The following is a 27,530-nucleotide window of genomic DNA, read 5'->3' as shown; positions in this document are numbered from 1 at the left end:
AGGATGTCAGGTTGCAGGTGTTCGACCTCTGGAAATGCAAACCGTTCCAGCATATCCAGATAAACAGTTGCGGTAATTGGCGCCTCTGCAAAGGCAAACGGTCCCACCACACGGTCATGAAGCAGACCACATCACACGTTTATCTTTGGACTGTCGCACACAGTTTCCCGGCTTACATGGGCTGGCTCCCCGACCTCCATATCCGCACGTTGTGTCATTACCATCCCGGATACATGAAAGCACGCTTCGTCTGAGAACACAATCTTTGTCCGAAATTCTGGGTCCTCGGCGAAGCGATTCACAATCTCAGTTGGAAATGCTTTGCGCTTTGGCCTGTCATAAGGTGGAAGCGCATAAAGTAGCTGCAACTTGTAGGCATGCAGATTCAGGCGCTTGTGTAGCACCGTGTGCATTGTTGTCGTTGGAAGCTGCAGCTATCGAGATGCTTTACGGATTGATTTGGTTTTGCTCCCGTTCCACGTCTGCTTCACTTGTGCTCGGATGTCCAGAAATCGTCCTCTTTATGACACTTCCAATTTCCGTGAACCTCGTGCACAACTGACAGATGGTCAAATGTGATGGTGGTGTGCGTCTGTAACGCGTCCGGAAGTTTCGCTGAACCTAGGTGGCAGATTTTTTACCTATCCATCATTCCACTCTCAATGCCATTTCCTAGGAGTGGCCATTTTCGCCGGTGCCTCACCTAAACGACAAAAACAAAACAAAAAGAAATTAGAGAAGAGAGATTTCTTGGCAGTGTTGTTATAGAACAAAACTGTAGGCGTGTATGAACATTATGCCACAAATCGCTTCTACTTATCTATCCCTATTTCTGATTTATATTCGATCAAAGTTGGAAAGATAATTTTGGAATACCCTGTATAATCATCTAATTCTTCTCATATTTTTTCTTGTTTTCCGTCAATTGAACCATTGTTGCCATTGTGTGTTAATTTTCCCCAAAATTACTGATCAGTTTTGACCTGTATTGAAGATGATTACTTTTTAATATTAATTTAAAGATTTTGTGTGACATTAAATTTAGTGTGTCTTTTTATATTGACAGATTTTGTTAAGTTAACCCTGGTCCAAATTTATTGTGGGCTTATATTTTAGGGTTCCGACAAACTAGAAACGTAAGGGGAATCAGGGAAATTAAAGATGGTCACGGGAAGATTTGAAGTTTCATCGGACGCTTCTGTCTTGGCAAATGGAGAACATTTTAAAATGACGGAAATATGATTAACGTTAGATCAAAATTCTTTGCACATAATGGCACTCAAGTGCCTTAAAAGCTCGTCTTGTGACTGCTTAGTTGGCGACCACGGAGTGCCTGAGCTGAGCTTGACATTGCATCCACTTACTTATTTAACCTCTTTTCTTTTTTATCCTTTTGTGTCTAATTTTATCATTTTCTCAACCCTTTTGTATTTCAACTTCTCTTTATTTGTCTTTAGGATTACCATACTTAATTAACAGCAAAACTTTCCACTAAATACTTGAAGCTCATTAATATTATTTTTAATGGGAACTGTTTTTTTCAGTGCGTATTCGTAAGATATTTACTGTAGCAATTCGGTCAGATAGCATTTTAGAACATCAAAGTTTGATCTTCAGTGAAAAGACTAACAGTTGACTACTCGTAGATACACAATGAACTTTGCTGCGCATTAGAGCCTTCACGTGGAACGGTTTGCTGCCAGTATACATACGCACCGATATCTCACAGTTGTAGCATAGTGCAATACATGATCATCATAAGCAAGTGACACAATTTAACAGACATTCGAAAGGGGATGATCAATCGAATCGAATTGAATATCCTGGGAATACTTGGATCACAAGGTTCAGTGTGGGCTCTTCAGCTTGTTTGCAAAAGAATGTCATTTGTACAACAACTTGAGTTAAGGTATGTTCCCCTAGAGCCAAATCGCTAAAACTTAAACTATTGGATCAGACAAGGCTTCTAATTCCATCTCGTATATATGTATATATACTTTAGGTTCACGCTTTTTCACATTCGTTTTTCCTTCCAATTTATAGTACCTTCACTTCTATTGACTTTTTGGTTGTTTCTTTTTATTACTTTTTAAAGGAAGAAGCTCTCTCCAATTATCTTAAATGTTTTCTTGTATTATCTTTTTTTCTTTCTTTATCGGTTATTTTTGTTTTACCATTCAAGTTTATATTACTGTATCCTCAGTTATTTTATTTGTATTTATGTTTCATGTTAATATCTGCCTTTCATATTATATAGGCGAAAGAATGAGAGTGGTTTCAGGTTTGATACCGGGAAAGTGGGGGATTTTCGGTGTTGCTCGAGTATCATGAAGCAATTAAGAAGCTACGTGGATATTAAGAAATAGGGAGCCAGAAATAATTACGTTTTACATTGAGAGCCTATGCACTGACCACGTCTCAACCAATAGAACTATGGCATATGGCTGGGCTGAAAAATAAATATATAAAGTTCAACAGTGTTACTTATGGCTTTTGTACTAAAATGTTTGGAAATGCCGTGCTTCCTATAAAAGCAATCAATGTATTTATTGGGTTTTACATTATATTAATATTTTAAAAATTAATGCTCACAACTCAGGTACTAACAACTCAAGTAGGCCTGTATTTGAAAAACTACGCACGAATGTCTTTTCGTAACTAATAATAAACTATTCACTGTCATGATCACGTAATAGTAGTATGTAATTGAAATATGAACGGGATGTACATGGATTCTTCTTCAATTAATCCAAGAAAATGTTTATTTATCTTTCAGGTTCTTATTAAATGCCGCCAGGATGTTTGTTCAAAGATTGGTTTACCAGTCGATCAAGTAGAATTATCAATGGGAATGTCAAATGATTTTGAGCATGCGGTAAGGGTCATTGAAACAGAAGAACTTAAGTTATTAACATATACTGCTTTAAGTAAAATGAATAATTGTTACAAAATAATGGATTTTATTTGTGTTCCAGTTATTGAAATTTATTCATACAATGATTTGAACTACTTGCTCTGCAGTCTTTCTCTGGCGTTGAAGAAATTACGAATAAAGTGAATGTAGTATTGACGTCATACAGTTATGCGTTGTAAGCTAAAAGGCTAATGAAAGTGAGTGATTATTAGAGAGTTGATGGAATGAGAATGTGTGAGGAAAACAGAAGAATCCCGTGAGAGTGTCACATGAGCATAATGTTGTCCATCATAAACTCACATGGCTTGCGATCGAACCGCCACGGAGTCATCGCACTAGAGGTGAGCACTTCACCACCGAGCCACCGTGCCTCATGATTACGAGGCAGGTAAATTTATATACTTCACAATACTATCGAAATAGATGCGTGACTTCGAATGCTCAGAACTGCATGAAAATATGCTTAGATTATAAATCGCTCATTCCAAAAACAGTAATATGAGTAATTTCCATGCAAAATGCAGTTGTTGTCTGCTAACGCATTCGACGGCGGCATGTTGTACTGCACAAACAAGTACTTACTTTAGTTGTATGAATAGTATAGCTGCAGTAGGAGGCCTTCTTTTGGAGTGTTCGGTTGTGGGTTAGACTGTAAAGAGTGTACATCGGTATCATGAGGCGAATTAGTCCCATGAATGTTCTCAAACTGTGAGAGGCAATGTTACGATGTGCTGAATATGGGAACGTAATGGAGTCGAGGGTAATGGAGTTCGCAGATGTTGTATAGCATAATATTCCTGGCGTTACCATGTAGTCGTTTTTTTTTTTTTCTCTCTCTCTTTCTATTTGTTCTCATTTTCTTTTCTATTCGCTTCTGATACATGTGTATGAACGTATACATTATAGACAATCACTTAAGTAGGTGCATCATTTTATCTATAGATAGTGAATCATAGGAATGTATTTTATGTTATATATAATCAAGATTGACGTCTTCGTTTCTCCTTGTAAAGTTTAACATGTCTTTAGCATTGTCTCTTGTTTGTTTTAGTGTTTATTTTATATGTAATAAGTTTCATTTTCATTTTTCATGTTTTATTTTCTGTATTGTTATGTATGTCGGTAACTCTTTAACGTGCCTAACTGTATATCATTTTTATTCTCGTCGTAAAAAAAAAAGAAAGAAAAAAAAAGTAAAATGAGATCCGGCTGTAAAAGAAAAATGTAAATGGTTGAGTGGAAGAAAAGGTTATGCCTTAACTCCGCCATTTTAAATAAGAAAGAAATAAATAAATGAATAAATAATAATTCACAAATACACGATTGGAGCTAGTGGTCTACTTCCACGCTTTTGTTGCAAGCCGACGATACGTGCTGCGGCTGCTCGGCCTCTTTGATGGACCGGTTCCGTTAGCACCCAGCCTGTATTTCCTTAATCTGGACTGTTTGTCCATGTGCAAATAGTGCACCGCCAAAGATTTGTCCCTTAACCTTAACGCCTTAGCCTCCTCTTCACTGAGGGAGTGGGATACGCCCACTGCACGGCAGAGCCGAAGCCTCACCTACCAGTTACCTACTGGTGGAGGCGGACTGCTAGCGAGCCAGTCCTCCCATGCTCTGCAGGTATGGTGCCCGAGCGTTATAAAGCAAGCTCACCTCCCACCCATGTTCACCGTTACCCAGGTTCCTGGGATTGGCTCCCATGAGCTACCGAATCCCACAGTATGATAAGCCCGGCAGAGTCCAACCCAATCCGGGTGCCCCAGGCATGCCCGAGGGGGATTGTTCAATCCCGGTCCTGCCTACCTCTAACGTTCAACTGACAACCGCCTTCGTGTGTTGAGGTACTACGTACACGTCGAGATACTCCCGTATCTCATTCCGGTTCCTATGGTACGTGTTAAGTCGCCATCTGAGTTTGGTGCCGGCCCACATCCTCCCTTCAGCGGGATCAGAACCGTTGCCCGGATTCCTGGGATAGGCACCTCCGTTCAGTCCCTCCACAGGCAAGAATCCGACACTCCCCTCCCGGTAGGATCGTCCAAGCAGTACGGGACTTCCTCTAATTACGGTAGAGGTATACCGTACATTGCTTGAGCCAATGACTGGTGTAGACCGTCTGCTTAAGGCAGACATTGTCATTTGGGAGCCGTGTCTCCCTTGGTAAGCCCGTCCAAACAATACGGGGCTTCCTCTATTTACGGTAGAGGTACACCGTACATTACCCCCAGACCCAATGGCTGATGTAGACTATCTCCCTTTAAAGACAATAGCCATTTACGAGCGGCGGCTCCCATTACAGGATTGTGAGAATTCACCACCTCTAATTACGGTAGAGGTACACCGTACATTACCAGATCCAGTGACTGATGTAAACTGTCTTCGTTTAAAGACAATGGCCATGAGCAGAAGCTCCTCTGGTAGGGTCGTGGTCCCGGGTGCAAGGAGGCGAACATTGAAATCCACTTCCTCAGCGCTCCTGAGGTATGGGTGAGCGCTAGGATACCATGTATCCCATCCGGGACCCAAGAGCACGCACGACACGCTCTTTGAGGGCAGTACCTACATCATCCTCCCGGTAGGGGGTTGGATCCGCCCCCCTGGGCACACCAACTACCCGCTCCTTCATACGTATTGAGATACCACGTAGTTTTATCTCCCGGACCTAAGAGTGCGGCCTACTTGCACATTTCGGAGGATAGCGGCGGCTGAAAAACTACCTACCTCGCTGAGAACGCGACGAGGTCACACGTACTCTCCCGGATCCAATAGCACGAGTTAGTCGCCCATTTTGGAGGATAGCCGAAGCATCACCTCAGCCGGTAGGTTGTTATCCAGCTTTATGGGACAGTCTATAAGGAAGAACTGCCTGGTGTGCCGGACATTCGAGATAGAAACTTGTTTCCAAGCCCCACTCGAACCCATCTCCCCCACTGGCACACGGTGCCCACAATGCATACCACCGGTACGGGAGTCGATTCACAAATACAATGAGGATGACAGAGAAACTCACGAAGATACGCTGGATAGGTATAATAATTTTGAAGGACAAGAAGAGCCCGGACTTGAAGCTGGCCCGTCCAGCAGTACAAAACTTTCATCTCCGAAGCAACAGGAACCTTCAAGTGAAAGTGAGTACGAACCATCTCCACCCAAAATTTCGAGGGCCAGTATATTACAAGATATTGATGTCAACATACTGGAAAACATTTGTGAAGATTATTACAAATGGTGGCTTCAACTCCTATAGCACAACTTATGAGACGTTATAAGTACATTCGAAGTAAATCAAATTGCAAGGTAATATTAGATTATATGACTAGTAAAAGGCGAGATCGAGCTCACTTCAAGTGAAACAGGCTGTCACAATTAAACACTACAAAAGAGTATGTAATATAACACAATTTAATATAGCAAGAGCGTATGGATCTACTGTTCATTATTGGCATCTGCAGATGTGGGCACTAGAAGCGTCTAAAGAGATTGGCCTAGGCAATTTCACAGCTTCGATTACTTTTATCAACAAACTTAGGGCTGAATATGGCATTTCTTCCAGGCATATTATAAATGTTCGTCACACGTAACGACATACAAGAAGATAATAGTATTCGTCAGAAGACACTTGTAGGGAAAGTAGACTAATACGTATGTAACAGACGGGAATGTGGATAAAGAAAATGTTTGGAACAGTGACCAAAGTCAATTTAATTATGAAATGCATTCATTGTCAATACAATTTCACAGAGGCGAGAAAACTACAGCCTGTGTCTAATTCTACACACAGTTATACAATTGATGTGGCTTTATCAATGCGTGGCAAATTAGCTAACAAGCTCTATATCTGTTTTCAAAAAACAAAGCACTTTGACCCAGATGTTTCAAAGAAACGTGAAGTAACGCATTCACGAAACATTCATATGGAGGGAAGCAAAAGTGGCAAAATGACGAAAGAGCATATGAAGTTGAATACGTACCACGATGCGAAAAGCCTATTGCTGGTGATTGGCGGTCAGGCCATAGAGATCATACTCTGTTAGATGAAAGTTTTCCGAACAAGGATGCTATTCCCAAGATATTGCCACCGAAGACGACAAAATATTGTCTTATGATGTATACTTCTTAAGGCAAAATACGCTCTACGTGGGAAGGAGCGTTGGTTTTGTAAGATTACAATGTGAAAAACCACAAGTAAGATTACATGATCATCATTTTATCATCAGACTTCATTTTGTGCTATACAAGCAACTTTTTGCACCGAAGTACAAGCCTATATTACAGTATTCTTGGCAACAGGGAGGTTTTGAAAATATAATTAGTGTGGCGTTTGATGTTGGAATGCTTGTATGCAGAAGTACTGTTAATGTGAAAAAGTGGTTTTAGTTAGGCGTGCATATTATTCTGCTCCACTTTACTTTGACCACTTTATTGAAATTCGTACCTGCACTTTGAAGTTTGAATAGCGGAGCAACACTATCAGGTCAGTGGAAAATGTTTGTTATTCAGATAGTGTAATGATGTTGAGCAGAGAGACATTGCAATATGTGTATTTGTTTTTGGTCCTATTATAACGATATTTTGTTACTTTGTGTTACCAAAGTTCTCTTAGACCTTGCATAGGTGATCATTCACATGTCTTTCGTGATAAGACGCGCAGCTTTGCATGCGAATGGCTCGTACCATTGCTTTTGGGATGAGTGATTTATATTGTAAGCATATTTTCGTGCATTTCTGAGCGTTTGAGGTCACGTACATTCCTTGTAAGCATAAAATGAGTACATAATACTGCGCACAAGAATACTTTTTTAAAGAAGAGAATAATAAAAACAAAACTTCAGTATTGGTTGATTTGTTTGAAATATGAATCTACTGCATTTTGCACCAACATATTTAACTTAATCACTCTAACATCAGAATACTTCAGGATAGATACTTAAAAATGATTGTGAGTGAATTTCAATAACTGGAACACAGTTAAAATTAGTAATTATATAAGATTCAAACTGTGTTCCTTTCTATAATTTCAAGTTGAAGAACTTACGTTGACTAATTTTTGTTTTTTCGTTTTTTAATTAAGGAATTGTTACTGTTTGAATACGAATTGTGTTATATCATTTTGATCACATTCTTCCATTATTATATTTTCTAGCTTAAATTCTTTATGCATCTGAATGATTTGCGCACTTCCCTTTTCGTACTAATGATCCCTGTATTGTTTGCAGTTTATTTTTTATTTTTTAAATTTATTTTTAAATCTAATGTTAGTGACTTTTTTCCCATCTAACAACGATTAGTGGACAGTGTTGTTCATTAGAAGCTAACGGCCTGGAACCAAATTAGGAATAACTTAAATAGAGCGCATTTTTCCGCTCGTGGCTGAAATCGAGAGAGGCCATTTTTTTAAACAATACTTTTTTCATAATTCTTGGTCCATGAACTCTTGCATTGACCTACTAATTTGCCTTCGCAAAATAGTCATCTTAGAGTTAACCTGTTCTTGCATCCTATCATTTTGAAAGATTAACATATCTAATTCCTTATCCAAGACCTTTACTTGATTGTTATGACTCGAACTATGGTCTTTGCAATTCCCCTTTCCTTGACCTGATCTTTTACAGGTATGCCTTCATTCCTTTACTTCTTGCTCTTGCTAGGCGACGGTATAACTACTTGGTCTGTATTCTCGTTCTTTGCTGAACGCAACTTCTGGACTTGGGCCGGACTGTGTAACGGTGTTACTAGCTGAACTAAGTTCTTGGCACCAGCTAACAACGGCTTTACACCCTGAGCGGTTTCCTGGTCCTTTGCTGACATATCAAGTTCTTTGGAGCATAGGTTCTCTGTATATCGAATATGACCGTTCCAGACTTATCCGTTTTCCTGTGTCTCTTTTTTTCCTTTATAACCTTAGTAGACTTAGTTTCACTTTCTACCCATCGTTTCTGCTGGTGGTCTGCTTGTAACCCTTTCTGTATAAGTTCATGCTCATACATGCTGATTCTGCTAGAACTTTGCTTTTTGCTGTAATATTCTTTCTTCATACGTATGTGGGATTTATCTGTTTGTGGTTTTGGAGTAAACGAGAACCATGACGCTCATACGAGGTAAAGTGATTAAATCCAAAACAGCGGAAATATCTTTTACCAAAAACTGGACATACCTCTGGCTTAATTGTCTTACGTACTTTATACAACTGCGTCAATTTTACATTTTTGAAAAAAACTTTAATGAGGGAGAGAAGAGATACGGATTTTTAAAGTAGTTTGTAAACTAGTTTGTATACTATATTAAATGTAATTACCATTATTTCTTCGTTTCTCTTTTATTAAACTATCTCTCAAATATCCTACGGTATTGAATCTCTTTAAACACTCATCTAGTTCTTACCAATATAAGCAGTGTTCGAAGTGGAAAAGAAAGCAGAGGCGGTATGTTTTATTATGATTTTGACTCAACATACCGGCTATTTAGATATTGTCTTGATCACTGAAAAACCAGAGACGGTATGTCCTCATTACAGAAAAACCAGAGACGGTATGGCATACCACCGCATACCGTCTCACTTCGACTACTGAATATAAGTATAATAAGCTTTTATCTTAATCTTAGGCTTCAGTTACATTTGATTAACGATCTCTCTTGTATATCTGAATATCTTACATTTTCTTGTTTGCAACATAATATCTCTCTGTCTACAACCGCTGTACGGTATATACAATTTGTCGTGGCACTTCTTGCCCATATAATATTTCAACAATAGGGTACTTTAGTACGAGAATACAAATACTTGACGAAAATAGCTCTGTTAATCGTTCTAATTAGTAAACAGGTGATCAAAGTTATACAAGTTCGGCAACTGTAAAATTCGTTCACATCGCGAAAATGTCTCTTAAATATTAAACTACTTGTACAGCAAATTTGGGAAATGTTTCTATTTCCTGTTACTGCTAACCACTCTTGTATTAGGGTATATAGGAAATAAAAGAACTGTTTTGAGTGTTTTTTATTTTATTTTTAGATTGAAGTGGGAAGTACAAATATACGCGTTGGAAGCACAATATTCGGACCTAGACCAAAGAAAGAGCCTAAGGACAAAACAGAAGAAATAACTAAAGGAGTTCAAAATGTGGAAATCAAGGAAAATCAATAATAGAGGGAGAACTCGTAAGTTGATTTGTTTAAAAATAAGACCATATGAAGTATAGAGATAACCCACAAGTAAATAGACACAGATTGCCATTTAGTTATTGACAACCACTGCACACAAACATAATTTTTATATATATATATATATATATATATATATATATATATATATATATATATATAAACCTATTTCCTGCACTAGATAGTCTTGGAGCTCCTTCATGACTAAGCGTAAGTGTACGCGCCCCTTGGCGTGGATTCGATTTCTGGCGGGAGCTTATGTGGTTCGGATTCCACGTTAATCAGTAGGTCCCGTCTCATATAGCCTCGCTGCTGAAAGGGAAGTTAAATTCAAAATCAACTCAGCTAGACCGTTTGGTTTCTTCAAAGCCTGTACTGCACGACGTGAAATCAATGTGCTACGTATTTGGCATGCAAACACACTAATATTTAAAAGTTGCCTTTTATGCATTATACAACGAATGAAAATAATAAATAAAAAACTCACCTACGCCCGCTGTTATTGTGATTCATTTAAGAAAACACATGTTCGATATTTCAGCCCGCACTGGGGCTTTGGTCATAATCTATCCGTCCGTAAACCAGAAGGTATTGGTGTAGTATTATTATTTACTAGCAGTTAATAATAATCAACTCGCTACTGCACTAGAATTATTTTTCTGAACTATGTTTTTAAGCTTCTGTGGTCTTTTACGAATCCAAAGGAATGCAAACTGATACTCAACTACTCCTGCATGTTCACTTGATTATTATAATCTGTTTATTACAAATAGATTTCAGTATAAATAAAATTATAAAGAAATCGAAGATTACGGCCAATGTAAGTTAATGAAAAATGTGGGAAAAATTACTTAGAAATATATAAACACAAATGCAATCTCTTTAATTTACAAAAATCCGCCCTAGAAGCCCTACAAACAATTTCTAAAAGTTTCCTTCAGTGGGTAAGTCACGTGATATGAACTTGAAAAACATTCTGGACTCTGCTTGGTAGTACACTGAGATAAGGGACATGAAAAGTGCTTCCAGTGAATAATTATTAAGAGTGAAAATAATACCGCTACAACGCCAGGATTTTTTCCTGGAATACGATTTCAAACATGGAACTACAGATATAAAATTTTTAAGCAAGGCATCTTCGATCGCAGAAAGTCAGGTTTGAATATACTGAAATATATAATAGAAATCACTACTACTAAAAATAACCAGAATAAAATACCACTTACTATGGAGTGTTGTCAAAATCTTCTTTCCTTCAAAAAGGAAATTATATATATATATATATATATATATGTATATATATATATATATATATATATATATATATATAGATAGATAGATAGATAGATAGATAGATAGATAGATATATAGATAGATATAGATAGATAGATAGATATAAACTTTTCTATTACCTAATGTTTATGAATAAATTTATGAATTATAGTGGTATAATACCATTAGTATATTTGTGTAGTAGTGAGTGTATTCGAGTACCTTGTCGATAATTGGAAAAGTTCAAATTATTTTTGAGTAACTTCAGAACACACAACTTGCGGTGTTAACTTGGTCGATGCCGTACTTGGTTTACATCACGACCAAAGTATAAGCCATTTATCCAGTAATTCTCTAATGCCAACTCTAAATAAACAACGGTAACAGTCGAATCCCCACGTTAACTTAAATTGCCTTCATTTCATTGCAATTTATAACACAGTGGTCAATTCCACAGTTATCTGATACATACTTTGGTTCCTGTTTTAGTAAACACAATTACATACCTTTTCAATATAATCTAAACTTTCTGGTATTCGATCCTAATTCCAAAACTATTCCTCATCTCACTTACATATATATGTTTCGTTCTTTTTTTCCCCGTTCATATAGAATTCATCACACTACTCAACAGTGAGTATTAATCTTATTTCACTTTAACAGTTCTTCATGAGAGAGGTTTCATGTCTGCAGTCTCATTGACAACTAGAGTCCAGACTTGTTCTGTAAGTTTATATTACTTACGTACTTAAGGAAGCTTTTGGATCTTGCTTGCCTGGTAATCTCGGGTCTTTTTCGCAGTACGACATTTAATGTATCTTTCATGAATAGAAATGATGTTTTGTTCAGCCATCCACCTGGGAACATTGGAAGAAAACATCTTCAGATTTTCAATGTATGTTTTGCTGTTTGCCCACACATTCTACAAGAGTAAATCGATATATATATATATTTTAAGATTGTTAAAAATCGAAATAAAAGAAGCACACGTGAAACTCAACATCAATTTTTTAAAAGAAGCAAAGCAAAATTTACGCCAAATCATCATCGATTCACTTCTTTTACACGCTGAGCAGAACACATTTTAGATAAAGGGCTGTAGTTGACACAAAAGAAAGACGAAGCCAATACCAATTTGCAACATAGCTATAACGATATGGTTTCATACATAGCTAACCTACAAATTCATAAAAATCATAGTGACGAGCATTGAAGATATAACATTACGTGCATCTACCCTAATTAAACTTTTTTGATAGTTTTTATCATCCTGAATTAGTTTTTTGATGTTGGAAGAAGAATAAAGTAGCCGAACAGAGAAATTACAGTATATTTCAAAACGAATGTTTCAGAAATTCATTGAGGATACCATTAAGATAATAATGATTTTTCTTAAGCAGAATGTTGCTGAATATTTTTGCTCATAGACAAAATAGACATGAAAAGTAAGCCCTGATCTTGATACAAGTACATGGTAAAAATAATTTTAATTGCCATTTTGTGTATTTCAAAAATATGATCTATTATTTATACTTACTGATATCTGTCCTGTTCAATAGATTGTTTTCTTTTAAGCTTAAGATATTTATGTTACTAAATTCGTCAACTATCTATGAAAGGCTATGGCCGACTAGACGGATGAAATATTACCGTCTAACTTTTAAATGTGTGTGTGTTAGACGCCATCATCTCAAGCAGTATTTTTATAATATATCGCACACTTGGTGGAAGACTGTTACGAGTCAAAAATACTGGGAACATGACTTTTAAAGTTTGTTATTCTATCAAAATCGCTCCCTAGAATACTGGTATTTCTGCCATCTGGGGGTTAATTTGTTTAGTTACGTTTATGTGAAAATATCACCAGGTAGAGCTCGCTTCTCTCTTTCTATTCTCTTTTGAGTGATAATAACAACTCAAAATTATTTTTGGGTTGTAACACTCTTCCACCGGGTGTGCAATATGCGTGCCGCCGAAAGAATAAATTTCGTATATTTCAGTACCTGTTAAACAAACTCGGTCAGTAAAACATAATCAGTACTTTGTGGTAATCCCACTCAAATGGTACCAGTGAAGTTTATTTTATTGGCAAGCGTAAAATGTACTAATTGCTTTGTGTGTTGTGTATATTTTCTTGAATATCATTATAAAATATAAGTAATCAAATGATTGAAAATATCCCACCCGAATAACTCAATTAATGATTGAAAATATTCCGCTCGAATAACTCAGTTACTTTTACTTGCAATAAAACGCACAAAATATCGTGTTTTCTTAACTATATTTAGGGGGCCGCGGTGGCTCAGTGGTAGAGCGTTCACCTCTAGTACTTGGGGTCCCGGGTTCGATCCCAGCCCCCGCCAAGTGAACTTTGTGGTGGACAAACACCGCGTGCGTGGGTTTTCTCGGGGTTCTCCCGTTTCCTCCCACTTTCTTCATTCCACCATTTCATTCATTACTCATCATCACCGTCTCCTTTAGCCTAACCGGCATAACCGTGGGACGTAAAACTCAAAGATTACATTTCATTTTTTCTTAACTATATTTGTTCTATTTGTAGGTGACTGCGGCAGTTGATACATTATTGAAGTCAAAGATTGAACGTCTTCCATTGTGCTACAAAAGACAAGTTTTCTGAATTACCAGTTGGTTGATGGACGCTTTTCCTCAGCATTAGAATAACACATCATAGAGTACCAAGATCTGAATAGTATTTGAATGTATAGGTGAACTGCAAGAATATGGTTGTGATATTCACTGTTTAGTTCTTTATGCAAATATTTGCAATTAAGAGTAACTTAACGAATTTAGTTGAGTAGTATGTGGGTTATCAAGCTCTGAGACGAATAGACGAAGTATGTTAAGATAAAATACAGTACTTAAGCGCTTACAGTTCCATTGAGAGAGAGAGAGAGAGAGAAAAAGGAAATGTTTCTTACAACTAATTTAACGGGATTATGCAGTCGTCATTGTAACAGTGTTGATCATGTTTTAAAATAACTGCGTGAATTTTGAAGAACCACGCTTAAAATGAAAAACTTACCTCTTTTAGCCTAATTTTCGTATCTTTCTACTCTTGGTAATGACAGCGCAGAGGGTCTTCGAACTGAAAGATTGACATCTAGCGTCAGATTATTTTTCTTATATTATGGGGCGCTTACTATTGATTCATTGATTGGAATATAATTTGTCTTTTCAGCACAGAAGCTGTATCAGACAGGACCTAAAGCGGGTCCGAACTATTACTCGGGTTTGTATCCAATACATAGTTTTCCACCAGGAATCGAGGACTACGTACATAAATTACGTTTGGAGGACACATATCATGGGTAAATTAAGATCGGACCATAGAAATATAAATAGAAGATTTCTATACGTAACATCAAAATTTGGATTGGCATTTTTTACCTTGCCATTTTCCAGGGCTTTAAATATTCTCACCTTAGTCGTATAGTTACTACATTGAGTGTGGAATGTTAAGACACCCCTAACACATAGACAGGAGGGCTTGCTCTGGTTCAATTCCTATTCGGATTACAATGCCTGGGATAGAACTCGGATAAGTTCGGACTTCACCTGGAAGATGTAGGTCTTGTCCGTAATGAGCTTTCTGTTTCACTTGGACATAAAATACAACTGTAACAAATAAATAAGTAAAAACATAATTTTCAGAATTCACATTACAATAAAATAATCACGAACTGGTAATACTAATCACGGTAATTTTCATTAAAGACTCAAATAGTAGTAGGAAGATAAAGAAAAAAAAAAAGTTCCGTAAATATTTCTCAATAGACTTGATGCCACGACTATAAGGAATAGTAGTTTATTCTAATAAAAGAACAAGAACAAATGCTTTAACTGCTGAGTACAACATCTAAACTAGTGTATTACCTTATTTCTGTTCTATTATTAATATATTTTAGGAACATACTATTACCGCAATTGTTACTTGAGGTAAGTTATGACAATGGGTAGAGAAATAATTGGCGATTACCTCACTTGATGGTTGATTGATAGTGATTTATTAACTTGAAACTCACAAATGATCTAGTAAGAACGAATTCTATAAGCTTCAGTGACTGTAGATTTGTAAGCCACACTTCGTATATGTTCAGAAAGGTCACACTGTAAGCCACCACTTCGTATATAGTGTAAATATCACTATGTTACATATTTCCGTTCTAGTTAACTTTTACTTAATGTTACTGACGGGTCTACAAAGTTTCGAGACTGGTGACATAAAAAGAAATAAAAACAAAATAACCGTAACCATATACCATTATTCCACATATATCCTCCCTATTTCGACTGAAGTAGTGGCACGAATGTAGAACTATAAGATTCCGTTTTGAAAGTCTTGTGTGACCCTGTTCATTGGTAACAGCATGCTAGCTGTCAGAAACTGAATCAAATTTCTGCCTCTTCAGTTTGGATTTAGCCTTAAGGAACAGAAGGAAGTATGCTGGGGCTAGGTCGAGAGAATAAGAGAGGGAGGGGGTGTTTGATGCGGACAGCTTGTTCCTTTGCCAAGAACTGCTTAACAAGAATCGCCTTGTGTCAAGTTGCATGGAGGAGGAGCCACTCGTGAGAATTAAGAACTTGCAATCTCGCATGTCGAAATATCTTCAACAACCGATCCATGTAAACTGTTATGACGGTGTGACCGTCGGGGATGGAATTGTGTGTGAACCCACTTCTAGTCGGAGAGCCCACCAACATAAGTCTTCATGAGTGACTTCTGAATGGACATTTTCTTCGGCTGCGGAGAACATTTACCGATTTAATCTGCTGATTGACACTCTGTGAAAGGCTCGTACAGATGTAACTGTGACTCGTCACCACTTGTGATCTTTTTGAACCAACCTGGATTCCTGTCTACCATTTTAACCAACTCATGACTCGCAGAAACGCTACTTGTTTTGCTCGTCAGTCAGTGTGTGTGTGGCACAACACGGGCGCGAACTTTTCTTTTCTGATGATCCTGTTCCACAATTTTATTTTCCAATGTTCAGACCCTCAATTGTCACCCTTGATGACTGGCAACGATTTTCAAACAAATTCTGTCTCAACAATTCGATTTGTTTCGCAGTTAGAACATTTCTCGGTCGTCCGTGATTCACGGAACCGAGAATGCCACTTGAGAACATTGGCTCGAGGAAGCTTCGTTCCCGTATGCATCATTAATCATTTCTACCGTTTCTGCCTTTTTTTTTTTTTTTTTTTTTTTTTTTTTTTTACCAAGTTAAACCCAACATTTGATTGCTAACCTCTGTTCTGTTTTCATATTTATGATAACACTGCACAAGGTCTCCCTTGAAGCACTATAACGTACCTCCTGCTGCAGCAAAACAACGAACTCGTCACAGCACGTTCGGGATGTTACATTTCGCATTTGCTCCGCCATCGGTTACATAGCACTGTTGCCAGTCTTGAAATTTAGTAGACGGGCTGTGTAAAATAATTAGTATTTTATCAAAATACATAAGTAATTAATCTATAAAAACAGTGAACATTTTAATTGATGTTTTTTTTTTTTTTCTCTCTCTCTTTTACTGGTAATCAGTTTGACCAGTTTATATTTTCCTTGGTTGTGTGTTGTAAAGATTGAATTATTGCTGAAATGATTCTAATATTATCCTTATACATTGTGGCCCCTTTTACAATGACAATAAAATTATATTGTGGCCCTTATACAAATATTCATGTACCGTAGAAAAATACACTGTACTGTACCTATAAGCATTATTTCAAGTACTTGACTGCTAAATCACCAGTCATTTTTATTGCTAAATAAGAGAAAATAATAGAAAAATCATTGTATATATTGGATGTAAATATGCCAATTACAATACGTGTACGAATCTTAATTTAGGTGTGTGAAAGGGAACTAAGTTTCCAATATATAATGTAAAATATGTATATTTGTCAATATGTGGAGCACATATATATTTTGTTAATTGTTTGTTGCATATACATATCAAATATATAATTTTTATTGTTTGACAAGGGCGTTTTATTTTGTAATATGTACAATTTAATTCCAAATCATATATAGTACTGTGTCTCATTTATTTCCTGTATTGTAATTATTTTTGAGACTTAGTGTTATATATCAGTTCGTTATGTTTGTGCAAGGAGACAGAATAATTACATATAGTAAAAAAGAAAGGGGAAATATGTTTCTTTCCGTGTCAAAACGTTTACGGTAGAATGACAAAACCAGTTTTTCCGGGTCACTTGCGGTACTGTTCAAAACTCTTTCTTAGCCACAGCACATTTGCGGTTCACAGCATGCAACGTGCGCCAAAAGCATGAAGACGTCTTCCATTTCCTTGGATATAGGACATTGGCAGTACACAGCTTGAAACGTGCGCTAAAAGAGTCTTCCATGCACGTACATGCTAATTTACACAAATAGAGCACATTGACAATATTAATGTCAGATAATGCACACTAGCGATATTAAACAATATTAATAGAGTATTAGGTGTGCGTGTGTGTGAAATGGACTGTGTGTTTTGAAGTGGATTACAGCTAAGGTTATTGATTTTATGTGCTTTACGTATGAAACTATTAACATACGTCAGGGTCACAGTGCTTGAGTGGTGATATTTCTGAAAGTCAGACATGTATTACCGGCGGAATTAAAAATTAACTTTTGTAGGTAAGTGCAGGGGTAGTAAACATAGCCTATTACTTGATGTAGTAATGGGACGCTTGCGCCAAGACAGTATTTACATAACGACAGTACATACGATTGAATGAAAGAATACAGAACCTAGTATCTAAATACGTAACCGCAAAAATTGTCACGAAGTAATGCTAGTTTGCTGTAGACCTAGGGCAACTACTAGGTTAGCTTTTATTTTATTTATTGTACTTGCAAGTTAGATCAGTGATTCTCAACCTAATTCCTATAACGACTTCCATTTTATCACATCCTCTTGCCAACGACCCACTTATAATTTCTGGTTTGTAGTAAGCTTGTTGGGATTTTTAATATACCTACTGCGGAGAGTTCATGATATTCACCTATTTTTATAATAGTAGAATCCATTTCTTGTATATAGTGGATACAGTAACCTTCCTAAAAGCGAATGGATTAAAACCAAATTTGGTCAGTTCATTCATACTAGAAATATCGAATCCAATCCATCATACTGTTTCAAAATGGAGGCCGTTTGAAAATTTTTAAATTTCATGACTCCCTTAAGAAATTTTGAGTCCTATGATACAAAGAATAGTGATTTCTAATTTTGGTTTAAAAAAAACTTGGACAGTTAAAAAACATTATTGAGTATTTTAAATGACTTTATAATGTGCGTCACGAAGATTGAACCGGACATTACTGCACTAGTGAAATCACATCATGCTCAAGTACACCGTATCTCATTTGCTTTCAATTTTAACTGTATTTCAATATGCAGTTCTCATTAGTTTCATATCGCACCTCTTTCATTTAAATTGATTTTTAACTTCCTCGGTCCCAGTAATTTTTTGGGGTAGAAATGTTATGTTCTAATATTATAGTTACCTTCGGTTGTATACCCTGTTAGCCAATTTTCAGTTACCGGCGGGAGCTCATGTGGTTCGGATTCCACGTTAATCAGTAGGTCCACGTCTCACATAGCCTCGCTGCTGAAAGAGACGCTAAACTGAAATTCAACTCAACCAATTTTCAGTTATTCTTTCTTTATCTTTGTCATTTGTCCGCTGAGTGCATTCGCCTATAGGCAACATAGGGACTCAATGTATACATCATGTATAATTCACATGTCGCCTATTGGCGACACGAGGTCCGAGGAGGTAAACAAATCTGCATTTTTTGAAAATATTTAGCAGACCTATTTTTTGTTGTTCTTAACAATATGGATAAAAATTAAAATATGCCTATCGTAACACAATTCAAAATAATATTTAAAAATATTTTCCGATGTTAGATTCTAATTATATTTATGTCTTCCGCTTATCTTCGCGACCCCCAGGTTGAGAAACCCTGGGTTTGACTAACAAATCGGTAGGCTGGTTTTGTATTATTAGCTGTTTCCATTACTAGAGTACTTTTTTCTTATAAAGGACCCTTTGTATTATTATTAATTATGATAATTGCACTGTATTCACTATTTATATTAATGTATCTAGATTTCATACATTGTATTTTATTAATCTTCACTGTCTCTAACGTACTGATTGAATTCTACTGTAAAGCATGACACTAAATTATAAATTCATTGAAGGGTAATTCTGACTTCGCTTGTTATAAGATCTGGTGTTTGTGCGACCCGTTGAGACTGGGTCCCTCTTTTCTAACTGAACGACCGCAAATATCCTCTCTCAGCAAGTGTCATACCTCTATGTTTCCCCTCCACTTCGAAACTCCGGAAGAAAAATATTATGAATTGGATGTTCTATAGCAAGAAAAATTACTACAGTACAGCTAACTATTTTTCTATGTGAATATTCAGTGCATCATCCACGAACTTGATGAGCCATTGCTAGGATTTGTATATATCCCGTGTTTTACGAGTTTCTCCCTTATTCCTGGCGCCCTGATAGAATTCTTCGGAATGCAGAACTTTCCTGTAATTTGTGGATTTGTGTTTAACAGTCTTGTTCTTATTGTGAAAACATGTAACTGCCAAGCAATCTATAGCTCAGGTCATATCATATCAATTGCCAATAGTGCTACTAGTGGATACAGTAGGGTCAATCCATCTGAAGTAATCCAGAAAAAAATAATTTGGTTGCTCAACCATTTTTGGAAAATTATGAAACCTACGCAGTTGTTTGCTTTATGTTTTAAGACACTAAAACTGTGTTTACAATATGTTTATCTGAAGCGGTTTGCCGGTGGCGGCCATGTTTGTTTCGTGGTGCACACTTATTTTCACGATTGGAAGGGTTAACAAAAACGTTTATTACGACAAAAGTACATGTTCTAAAAGGATAAAACCAAAAGCATTTGATTGATAATGGATCGAAGTAAAAAATAGGCCTACCTGTGTTTCTCCTTTCTATTTGAAAATGACAAACGTAAACATCAATATCGGTGCAATTTCACGTTTTGTAGTGTTTTGTAAGTAGGAAGGAGCTTATACATAGTTTGATATAGTTTGTGCTATCAATAGTTTTACCGGAAGAAAATATTAGCTGTGATGTACTTACCTTTCTGTTTGTATGATTGTTTCAAATCCCGGTTTTGTCGAAGTTCGGTTCAAATAACTGATGAGGCTAATAATAAAAATCTTAAATTAGCACAGGCTGTAGTGTTGTTGTATATGTTTATGGTAAATAAAAGACATTCTTACTACTATTATATCCTGACCAGCGAACGAGTGCGGGCGGCCGGTTTTGGAACTGAAATACAAACAACAGTGTTTCTAACCGGATTACTTGTAATTAATCTATCACAGTTGTTTTTGCCCTGTTCATAATAAACCACTTCACGCATATGTTCAAGTTAAGACAAACACAATTTCAAAAGTTATGTAAGTTATTTTCAGAACATTTTAAGGGACTGCAAAAAAAGAAGTACATACACCTTCCATATTAATTTGGCAATAACTTGCGAATTAACTAACCTCAGTGTTGTACAAAGGAACACTGAGAACTTCGTAGCATTAGAATGTAAGGAATTCCTACTTCATCTGTTAACAAAACCTCGAAGTTCATCTTTGTGAATCAAAGTTATCTTTGGCAACTGCGCTTTCATTGTTTAAAGCAAGTTTTATTGTGTAGTTTTGAGATAAGGCGTTTTCGAAATTGCTACCAATTTGGACCATGTGATCGATTGATTGACAGTACCTTCAGTAAAAAATTAACATTGAGATCATTTTCGGATGTGCTGCAAAAGACTGGTGACAGAGAAACTGATAATCTAACCGCCTCCGAAGGAGATTTGGATCCGCCCCTAATTAAGATGGTAGATAAAGATAACTTTCTCTGATATCTAACCTGTCATTATTTAGCATGGTTTGGTAATTTAAAAATTCAGTATTTCTACCATATTTTGAAAAATTTATTTAAAAGAAATAAACCCAATGTTATATTGGGGAAGGTAGGGGAGCGATTAAAATTTAAAGTGGGGAGCCTGATAATTGATTTCTTATAGCTCCAGTGAAATTCAGAAAAAAACGAATTTCATATTAAAAAAGAAATACAAAATACATTTTCATGGTAACTCTTACATTCATTATGTTATTATAAAGTTAATGGTACTTTTGAAATTGATTAGAGTGAATAGATATGTATTTAAGTAACAAAACCACTTGCGTCAGCTTTTCAAAATATCAAGTTAGAAGAACGAAGTTTGTGTTCCACTGCCATCTCATTGCTCAAAGACACCGGCGATGAAACAATTGGCCGGAAATCATGCGGCCGCTTCTTACATCAAATCATGAAGAAGAAGATGAGTGCCAATGTTAGGTACATAAGTTCAGTTTTTTTTTTTTTTTTTTTTTTTTTTTTTTTTTTTTTTTTTTTAAGGATCCCCTCTTGGAACTATACGTAGCACATTTTAGTACTCACACTTGAAATAAAAACACAGCTGTTTAAAGACGATTGATTGTCTTTGAATTTCATATGTGTACACAGGATTTGTTAAACAAGACCGTACATCTGATATGTTTGAACTATATGCAACTTATGCTCACGGGTTAAACTCAGTCTTCTGAAGTCAAATTCTGAATTCAAAGAAGTTCAGAGGAAGTTCAAAGGGAATTTCTATACTCATAAATAAAAGTTGTGAATTTATTGTGTATTGAACCAATGATATTTATGCTTACATTACCCATACGCTGATGTTTTATCGATACTTTTATTTCACATTTACCAAAAGGCTGGATTACGATAATAATCCTAAAAGAAAGATGCAGTGTAATCAGGTTTTACATGGCAATCCCGAAAGACAAGCTATCCAATCCCGTAGCTCTTTAAAAAATTAAGGAAAATTTCTTCTTCACTTTCTTTTCCCCCAAAGGGTTCACATTCATCGAAAAAATGAAATGAAATTTCTTTAGTTTAACGTCCCATGATTATGCTCTTTATGCTAGAGGAGACAGGTGATTAATGAAAGTGAAAGATTGTAAAATTAATTGTTGGACTCTCACAGAACCACGTACAACAAAGACACATGCGCTAGCCAATAGACCAACGAAGAGAATTTCACAGTTCTCGAGTGGAAACGTATCGGAATTCTTTCTTGGCTACAACTTAAGAAAATAATTTAGTTGTCAATCGATAAACCTACGTTAAAACAAATACAAGCATCGCGAGCCTTAACATGATTTAAACTTACAGTTACAAGAGATTGCACAAGTATCTAAGCTACCAACCCATAATTAATCTTTTAGTCATTAACATCTTATTACTGAGTTTTACAGGTTTCTACTGTTTTATAATGAAATCAAATAAAACGTAATAATTTTTTTATATATATAATCTGCTTAACACACGGTAGAAATTCACTTGTGTGCTTGTTTTTAAATTGTTAATTTCCATGCATATGCCATTATCCACAATACATCTGCATTACTGCAGGAATAACAATTACTGCATTCAATAACTATACAATTTATGGAGTTCTTTATTAAGAGAAACAGATTAGGCTACTTATAACATGTAAACTGCAACTTTTGGATACACTGCAGAGTGACGCTCTCCGTTCCCCTGTCCCACCGCGCTTACCTAGAAACTGATGTGAACACAACACTAGCGCCCTCCACGAAAAATCGCACTAATATCCTGGTCAGGTTATACAAACGTTAGAGCCTCTCAAAAATGAAATAAATTGCGTTGCAGTGATACCGGTACTCTTTTGGCACACTGAAGAAGTGGTATGTAGAGTGTTACTTGTCTTCAGAGCACGTTGATATGCTGTATATTTGTCCTATATGTTGTGCTTTGTTTCAATATTGGAACAATAATTATATTTGTGTATTTTCCTATTCCCAGCATTTAAGTTTATGGAGATTAGACAATACTAATAACCTATTACTATTTGAGAGTACTTTACTCGAAGCGTTTACCACAACTGACTGGTGAGATTGCAATAAAAAGAAACTGTTTTGGAAAAACATATTGTTGTTGTAGAAACACAAAACATAACTGCATATTAGCATTCCATTCCATTATGTTTGATTCTAACAAACTAGTTTGATGCAAGTGGTAGAATACGTAATGCAGGATGGTCGTCGTAGTCCTTTGATCTGAAGCAAAGTAAGATCTTACAATGCGTTCTGAGATAGGAACATATTTGTAGTAGATTCTAATACCAACAACTCTAGTATAGCTGTCGAAACGTTTTTTGAAGAATTTCTGAGTTCGTAGCTACTTCATCTGATTTCATCAGAAAATATTTTATGTTTCGTAACTTTTCATTACAAAATGAAAACATGTCATCTACGTTGAGTATCTGATTATTTGAAACGTGTGAAGCTATGAACGTGCTCTAAAGACAAGTAACCCTCTACATAGCACATTTTCAGTGCGCCAAAACGGTAGCACTTCAACGGAGTACGTTTCATTTTTGAAATGCTATAACTTTTGCATTAGTAAAATACACAAGAATGTCTTTTATTTGCCATAAACATATACAACAGCACTACATCCTGTGCTAATTTGAGATTTTTATCACTAGCCCCATGAGAATTATTTGAACTCCAAAGTTGGGTTTTTCGACAAAACCGAGATTTTAAAACAATCATACAAACATAAGGGTACGTGTGTCACGATCAATATCTTTTCTGGTAAAATTACTGACACATATCTTGATAGCACAAACTAAATCAAACTATGTATACCGCTCCTTCCTACTTACAAAACATTACAAAACGTGTAATTACACAGATATTGATGTTTACGTTTACTTGTAATTTTCACATAGAAAGGAGAAACATAGATAAATACTTATAGGTCTATTTTTTACTTCGATCCATTATCAATCAAATGCTTTTGATTTTATCCTTCTAGAACATGTACTTTTGTCGTAATGAACGTTTTTATCCCTTCTAATCGTGAAAGTAGGCGCGAATCACAAAACAAACATGGCCACCACCGGCAAACAGCTTCAGATACAAATATTGTAAAAGCAGTTTTAAAGTCTTAAACAATGAGGTAAACAACTGAGTAAGTTTCATACTTTTCAGCAATGGTCGAGCAACCACCTTTGGATCACTTCAAATGGATTGACCCAGTAGTAACTAAGCACGGCTTAACTTGATTTCTGACTTGGAATGAAACGAAATTACTTTTCTTATTTCACGAGCCTTCGAAATGCCATTTCACAGAAAAGCTAAAAACTGAATAGTGTTATACCATGTAATTGCAACAGAAAAGTCGACAAAAAAAAAAAAAAATCTAATATAGTATTCAGCCTATAACACGGCAGTCGGTCAGACAACGCTACGAACACAGAGAATATAGCAGAAAATGCAAGTTACGTACTAAAGTATTTAGTTTCTTAAATAACTTTTAAAAAATTTAACTCAAATACATTATGGTTAAATATAGTACATTTCATATAAATGGGGTGGCAACTAATGCGTCTCTTCTAAATTCATATTGTGAACATTAGTCAAATTAACCCCTTACCGCATGCAGTGCCATATATGGCACATACACTTTTTTCACTTTAGCTTTTTTGTGATTTATCAAAGACATCAAATGATTGTTTTGTCTGCTGTGTGAGATATTGACATCTATGAATAAGAGATTTTGGTGTCACCTGGCATGTTCTTTGTGAGTTATAATTGTGCCATATATGGCACTTACTTATTTCTCGTCGGAATTAAGTGAAAAATCTAAAATTCAAGTTTTAATTCATTTTTCAAGTTCCCATATGAGGATTTCCAATACTGATTATATTTTTTTCGCTAAAAGAAAAAAAAAATCATGCAGAAAGGGGTTAACTTTAGGCAGCGAACTGACGATTACGAAGCAAACGTGTATTAATTCTACACCGAATCATTTAGTTAGTAAGATCCGCTTCTTATTTATAGGTGTTAGGAAAGAAAATTATAGTAATTAATAGCCATAAAATGAAACCAGCAAGTATGTGCTGTTCAAGCTGTAAAATAATTAAATCGAGTAACATTCCATGTTGCTCAGCTCATTACGCATTCTAAATACATCATCACGTTGTAATATTGAAATCATACTTGAAAATATATCCTCTTTATTTGGAAAATTAAAACTATTTGGATTTTAGATGGAGGAGGAAGTAGTTTATTAAAATATTAGTTTTGGGAACTAAAAATTTTCTCTTGATGCCTACTTATGAATACATGAAGTCAAAGCTGTTGGAACCACAGTGCCCGAGTAAACATACAGAGAATTTAACTGATGTGAAAAACTTCACCGCACATAACATGTTAAGAAAAAATAATGCCAAAATATTGCTTTCCTTAACGTTTTCAGGACGAACGACTCAACCCTTGAGCCAGCAATTCAAACCTCTCTAGCTCAGCACCTAATTAACCTAGAGATATGATTTTGGTATGTATCTCTTCAGAAAGGATGGAACTTTCTAATCCTGTGTATATCATTCATGGAATGGGTCCCGCCGTGAAGGGGGAGGGGGGCAAAGTTGGGTGTTTATAGCTTTCCCTCTCTCCCTTCAGAATTTGGGGGGAGGTACCCCCCTGATGGAGCTACAAGGATAAAAAATGGCATCCATAGAGACAAATGGACATAGTTACTAGCCATACCCAGTCCATGACTTTTGGGCTTGAGAGGGGTGAATAGGAGGGGTATTGAATTTACCCATTTTCTTATTGTATATTTTTTTATAAAGACAAAAAAATATTTCAAATTTGAGAAACTCTGGCAACATTGTTATTCATCGTACGCAAGAAAAAAAAATCTCACATTTACGACAGATATTTGGGACAATCATACACAAAAGTCAAACCCGTCGGTTCAATACGAATGGAAAAAGAAATTCGGACCCCACACCTACGTGACACATCATGTATATTATTCAATATCCACTGTAATATACTCTAACGTTGACAGCCCTAGCGACATTCCTAATTATCACAGACTCACAAACCATACCTCGTTGAAAACCTTATAGATCAGCCATTCCAACAATGTAACTTTTGTGTGTCTCGGGCCAAACCAGTAAAAGAAGAAGACGACGAAAGTCAAAATTTTGGCTGGAAAATCAAATTTTTCGAAATTTGTCGGACTATGGCAACTCTGTTATTTGTCGTACGCAAGGAAAAAAATCTCACATTTAAGCCAGACATTGGGAACAACGATATAAAAAAAATGAATGGTGTAGGTGCAATAGGAGTGAAGAAAAAAATTCGGAACCTCGAACCTACGTGAATCATCCTGTATTTTGCTCGAGAGATTGTGGTATACGCTAATATCGGCAGGCTTGGCCACGCTCCTAATTGTCACAAGCATATCAGCTATACCTCGTTGGAAAGCTTATGGAACAAACATTCCAACAAGGTAACTTTCGTGTCTGTCGGGCCAAACTAATAAAAGAAAAAGAAGACGAAAATGAAAATTTTGGGGGGAAATTCAAATTTTTCGAAATTTGTCGGACTATGGCAACACTGCTATTTGTCGTACGCAAGGAAAATAATTCTCACATTTGCGCCAAACATTGGAAACAACTATGTAGAAAAATGAAGGGCTTAGGTGGAATAGGAGTGAAGAAAAAAATTCGGAACGTCGACCCTACGTGAATCATCCGGTATGTTTTCGAGAGATTGTGGTATAAGCTAACACTGGCAGACTTGGACACGCTCCTAATTGTCAAAAACATATCAGCTATACCTCGTTGGAAAGCTTATAGAACAGATGTTCCAACAAGGTAACTTATTGAACAAACATACAGAGAGAGAGAGCGAAAGGAAAACAGTTATCACCTCAGAACGCACCGTTCTATTTTTAGCCTGGTCAAGGTCAGCTATAGTTATCAGTTGAACCTGAGGGTCGTAAATATGCAATATATTTCTTTCAACTCCAAAATCTTCCTGCCGAAGCAAAAGGAAAGAAAAGCAATGATCTTTCGACGGACAATGTTAGGTGAATCAATGCGGGTTTATTCTCTGCCGTTAGTAAAATAGAATTTTTCTGCATTCCTACTGCACTTACACGGTTTATTTTTTGTACACAATTGTTCACAATAACGGGGATAAATGTGAGATTTATTTTTCTTGCA

At 36.2% G+C, this 27,530-nt stretch overlaps 1 protein-coding gene across 1 annotated transcript in view; it reads left to right on the top strand.

The window, feature by feature from the left end:
• The window catches only part of LOC145666845 (pyridoxal phosphate homeostasis protein), a 36,806-nt gene extending 22,548 nt beyond the window's left edge, over positions 1 to 14,258 (top strand). Inside the window, exons 5-7 of the mRNA XM_081734420.1 lie at positions 2,777 to 2,875; positions 9,930 to 10,075; positions 13,911 to 14,258. Coding sequence (XP_081590546.1) covers positions 2,777 to 2,875; positions 9,930 to 10,061 — 231 coding nt within the window. The 3' untranslated portion in view covers positions 10,062 to 10,075; positions 13,911 to 14,258. The remainder of the gene's footprint in view (positions 1 to 2,776; positions 2,876 to 9,929; positions 10,076 to 13,910) is intronic.
• The last annotated feature ends 13,272 nt before the right edge of the window (positions 14,259 to 27,530 follow it).

The sequence above is a fragment of the Thermobia domestica genome, chromosome 12, assembly GCF_964235325.1.
Source record: "Thermobia domestica chromosome 12, izTheDome1.hap1.1, whole genome shotgun sequence".
In the NCBI taxonomy this organism is placed as follows: Eukaryota; Metazoa; Arthropoda; class Insecta; order Zygentoma; family Lepismatidae; genus Thermobia; species Thermobia domestica.
This window is presented reverse-complemented; position numbering and strand designations above follow the sequence as displayed.